Source organism: Gavialis gangeticus, unplaced genomic scaffold, assembly GCF_001723915.1.
Source record: "Gavialis gangeticus isolate Ggan-Ray unplaced genomic scaffold, GavGan_comp1, whole genome shotgun sequence".
NCBI lineage: Eukaryota > Metazoa > Chordata > Crocodylia > Gavialidae > Gavialis > Gavialis gangeticus.
In genome coordinates, this window is record NW_017729002.1 from 18,517,410 (window position 1) to 18,522,456 (window position 5,047).

At 45.8% G+C, this 5,047-nt stretch overlaps 1 protein-coding gene across 1 annotated transcript in view; it reads left to right on the forward strand.

The window, feature by feature from the left end:
• DNAJA3 (DnaJ heat shock protein family (Hsp40) member A3) overlaps nucleotides 1-3,969 on the forward strand; it is a gene marked incomplete at its 5' end in the record, with an annotated part of 19,229 nt that extends 15,260 nt beyond the window's left edge. Inside the window, 2 exons of the mRNA XM_019507562.1 lie at nucleotides 1,757-1,876; nucleotides 2,727-3,969. Of these exons, the coding sequence (XP_019363107.1) occupies nucleotides 1,757-1,875 (119 nt within the window). The remainder of the gene's footprint in view (nucleotides 1-1,756; nucleotides 1,877-2,726) is intronic.
• Nucleotides 3,970-5,047: the final 1,078 nt, after the last annotated feature.

Consider the following 5,047-nt stretch of genomic DNA (forward strand, 5'->3'; position numbering starts at 1 on the left):
TTCTTCCCTGTCCATCAGGGCTGTTATCTCATGGGAACAGGGAAATGCTTAAGCATGGAGTATACTAGTATCACCTAGTGTCAAGTTAGTATGCCTACTTTCTTGTGAGGGCACGTGGGACCAGTTGGTATGCAGAGCACACGGGCCTATCTTGGGCTGTTCCTACACTTACATGATTTGGGAGCAGGAAATTCTGGGAGCAGTCACCATTGCCAATCTGCTGTAGTTCATAAAACCCTGAGCACTTCTGGTGGCTCTGTGCTTCACTGAGCAGCTGCAGTGGTAGCATATGCAATGCACTCTGGAGCAAGCATTAGGTACTGCATGGTCTGTGGCTGCCAGCTAAAGGTGCAAGGTGTGTACATAGCTGCTAGCTGCTTGGTGGTGGCAGAACCAGAGGTGACAGTTCTGCTGGCAGAGGAGGGTTCTTCTGCCAGAGAAGGATGTGGTATGTGAACATGCTTCAAGTTCTGCTTGTAGGACCTCAGACCACAGACTAGGCTTTGGTTCTCACTGGAAATCTCTTGTGACACCGATGCACCTAAAACATGAGCCTCATAGTATGAGGAACTCCTTTCATTTACGCAGGCGCTATGTTGTGTGCCAGCTGTACTTTATATGTCACCCTGCTAATGGCTTTTCTCCTCATTGTGGCATATGTAAGAGATGAAAGATGTTTTTGTTTCACAGAAATCTATGCCAGTTTTTTGCAACAAGATGTATAGGGGGGCAGGGGAGGACTGGTGGTAATCCTATTCAGCTGGGCAGGCCTGTAATAGTATCAGTTGTGCCTGGCTTTACTTTCCTGAAGGAAAGGTCCAGCAAGATAAAATCTGGAAAACAACAGGGTGCAAATTCTGTGGGGTGCAGACTAATAACAGAAGTGGCTGGAGGAGAGACCATTCTCCAATGCATTTTTAGAGTATCCTTCCAAGAGAGCTGGGTGTTTTTATGCATCAGCGTTCAGGTACAGTTGAAAGCAGTCCATTGGAGCACTGATGCTCTGTATTGGATGTGGCTTGCATGCTGAGGATTGCTTGTTTGTGATGCACTGGTGCCTGTTCCCTGGTACACACAGTCTGTTCCCTGTTACTGCAAACTGAATTAGCTAATAAATCTGTGCATGCAAGATACTGAGCTGTTCACATGTGAAACTTGAATCTTAAACCTGGAATGCTTGAGTATTGGTGGGCTGGGAAATGGCGAAGGTGTCAGTGGACACGTCTACATGTGTACCAGATTGCACAGTAACCACTGTTACTGTGCCATCCTGGCACTGCATGGGTTGTTTCCAACGCTACTGCGCAGTAGCATTGGTGTTATGGTTTGTGCATGCTGATGATATGTTGCTGTAGCAATGAGCTATGGCAATGTAGTTCGTGGCTCTGGTGACATAGCATCTCATGTAGACATGCCCAGTGGTGTACTGAGTGAATGCTCTTTCCTTTTGCTTCTGGAGCTGGGACTTCCTACATCTTGCATTGCAGGGGGAAATGGCAGTGTTAGTTCTTACTGCTTTCTCCCAAGCTTACTACCAAGAGATGTGAAGGGGGACTCTCAAGTGACAGTTCATGTACAGCAGCAGGTTTTAGCAGAGCTGTCTGTACATGAATATCGCAAAGGACCGGGCATAACGGTTCATTTCCAAAGCCACACGTTCCCTGAGTAAACTGTGGCTAGGCTGCTCAATGCTTTTCCAAGGTGTATGGTAGCTGACAGTTTGAAGTGTGTAAGCCTTTTGCTGTTTTGTGTCTAGGTGGCAGGGCCACGGATAGCACTGAAGCAGGCAAGGATAGGCCTGAGGCGGAGGCAGGGGAGAACGGGGGATTCCTTACCAAACTTAAGAAAATGTTTAGCTCCTGGTACCCTATCTGAGGTAGGAAACCTCTTATATTTTACTGACTGTTCTTTCCTCCCGTTTGAGCAGAAAATGTATGTTATCTTAGAAGGTGGGTGGGTGAGGAAGCAAAGGAATTGTATTGCCTTCAGCTTAGCCTCAGGCCTTCCAGCCATTAGTGTTAAAGTTCTAGTCCTCATATTTTACTTCTGAGAGCAACAGTCAGCCTCGGCATTGTAGGATTGAGTTGCACTGTAGCTGCTAACTAAGGAAAGATGGTATAGGTTTGTGTGGCTCTGCTCTGAAAAGCAACCATCATCACCAGGTGCTCATCATCATTGTCCCCTGGATGTATTCAGCGAGGTCTGCTGACCAGCTCAAAACAAGCTGAATGCCATGGTGCACAGGCAGAAATAGATCCAGCTTTCCAAGTTTGTCAGTGACATGCAAGCCTATTGAAAGTGACTGGCAGGATTGGGACTGCAGAACTGTTAGCACGAAGAGGTGTGCGCATTGGAAGAAGCCTAGCTGACTTTTAGAGGCTAGATAGGCTGTTGAAGAGAAGAGACTTCTTTTACTTGGAAGCTGAGCATGTTAGACAGAAATCCATAATGCAGAATAATCTTTGGGGATCCAAATTAAACACTGTTGTAGTGATGAGGTAGTGCAAATGGTAATAATGCTTGGAGCCCATGTACCCAACTGTGCAGGCTGAGGTTTCCAGGGTGTCAAGGGCCCAGAGCTTCACTATGTTTTGTCTCCTTTCCCTCAGTGAAGAATAATTTGGTTTTTCACAAATGTGTGTCAGTTTCCAGATTTTGAAAATTGGAGACTTGGATTTAAGCTCACTAAATCCTGAACAACCCTTTTCCTATCTTTTTTTCTCCAGGGAAGCGTTCTACTGGAAACTAGACACTGGGAAGCAGCAGCAGGTCATCTCCCCAAACTGGGCAGATCTTCCGGCTTTGGGCCTTGGAGATGAAAGAATCTTATTTAGCAGCACAGTGGGAACCCCACCCAGAGGCACCATGAACCATGTAGGCACCAGCCGTCACCAAGCTGTGAGAAATCTGTTGTCTTAAGAAGTGATAACAAAAGCAAATGCTTTTGCATTAACAGACACAGAACCCCTTGTGAAATGTTGAGGTTTCTTAGTGCAGGGAGCTTATTCAGACTCTTCAGGCCCTATTTATAGAATTAAAACTTGCATTATAATTTGGAACCAAACCCAGTGGCAATTTAAAATAAAAATTGTACTCCCAGGTTAAAATGAAGCAGTTTGCTATGCTGAGCCTTCATAGAGCTGGCTTTCCACACAGCAGGCATGGGCATTACTTAACATGTCCATCCACTCAATCAGCCGTCTCTGTGCTAGATACGTAGTGCAGTGCATCCTTTTCTAAAAGGTGCAGTCTGTCAATGGCCCTCTTCATGGCAAAAAATTCTTCTCCTGTAGCCTTGCGTAAAGCAACCTCCTAAAGAAGAATATCACTTCTACAGAGATTCTTGTAAGTATCAGTGAAGGAGCAGAATTGCACATGGTCCCCCACAAAACATCCCCCACCTAGGTCACGAGGTTCCCTTGTCATCTTGGTTTCTTTTACAGGCAGCAGTGATTAGAATCCACACTTTGCATTGGCTGTTTTTCCCTTCCCCTGTTACATTATTACAGGTAGAAAGCAAGTCAGTGTATTGCTATTTCTAAACTGGTACAGGTCTTGTATCAGTTCTTGCAAAGACATTAGGGCCTGGTTGTTATACAGCTGATCCCTACTTTAGTCCTGGAGAAGACTTTTTGTTCTGGTGATACTGGCAAATGTAAGCAGGCAGCCTCTGAGAAATATTCTTTCATTTTATATACATGTGTCAGAATGTAGTGAATTAGTTCAAGCTCTTCAGGTGGGGTTAAATGCTAGTCATGAATATTCTCTTGGTCACTGCATCAACCTCCTTTATTTAATAAAAGTATGATGAATCCACATACTAATTGACCAGCTAAACAAGAATTCTGTGTTAATATTTCCCTTCTTAATTTGCTAAAATAAAGCACGTTGCCTCCTATTTAAATTGTCTGTAAAATGAATGTTAATGTACATAAGATGATCTGTTCCATAAAGATATTTAAAACCTCTTGTGTTGTTCTGTTTTCCCTTTCTCATGGTGTCTTATTGGAATAGTATGTTGGACTGCGCCCTGTGAAGGCTTTCTGTATTGGATAACTGGGGAAGGAAAAGGTAATCATTGCTTAGATAGGTAGCTTGGAGGTGTTTCAGGGGAATTTCTGCCCTCTTCCTTTGCTGTTGAATCCGTCCTGAGTAGTCAGAGTAGAAATAATGTCTAGAAATCTGAGTATCCTGACTTGCTTCTGGACTGTTGCTCTATATGGATAAAATTTGGGGTTTCACAAGGCACATTTGTACTGCGCACATGAATAGAACACTGTCTAAGGAGTCTGCTTGATGCTTTAAAATTTTGTTTTCCAGTTGGTTTCTTTTATTGCTTTGCTGCTGAGAATAGGATCCTCACTGAGTCTGGGGAAGTCCAGCAAAATGGAGCCAGGTCTCTGATGGCAGAAAAAGGTTCATCTTGCAAAGCTGAAGTCAGTCCCATTTAAGAACTGCATTAAAAATGCTACTGCTTAGAAAACAACTCTGGAAATGAGTTTAAGGTCTCTTATTGAGTGCTCTGCAGAGCACTGTGTGTTTGATTCATCTAGATCAGTGATAGGCAACCCTTGGCATGCATTCCAATTAGTGGCACGTGGAGACATTTTCCCTGGCATGCCAGGAGGAAACTGTTTTGTTGTTGTTTGGTTTTTTTTTTAAATTTTAAGTTTCCTGCTTCAGGCGCTCTGGAGCAGCCACAGGTCCCAGCGCCATGGCAGGCACTGAGGGCGGAATCAGGAGAACACAGGCAGGGACGTGGTCTGTGTTCTGCTGACCCCGTCCCCTGTCCCCAGGCTGCGCCCTCCAGTCCAGCCCAGCCTATGTAGGGGAGCTGCGGGTGGCCGGGCCACAGCCCCAGAGGCTGTGCAGGGCTCCTGCGCTGGAGGCTCCCAGTGAGTGGGTGAGCCCAGGGCTCAGGCAGACAGATGCCCCATTCCCACATGGGCGGAGGCTGGTTCTGGGCAATGGGGAGGAACTGCAGGCACGCCAGCCTGGCTGGCTCCTTGGGAAGGTGTCGGTGGGAAGTGGGGGCTGCACTGGGGCT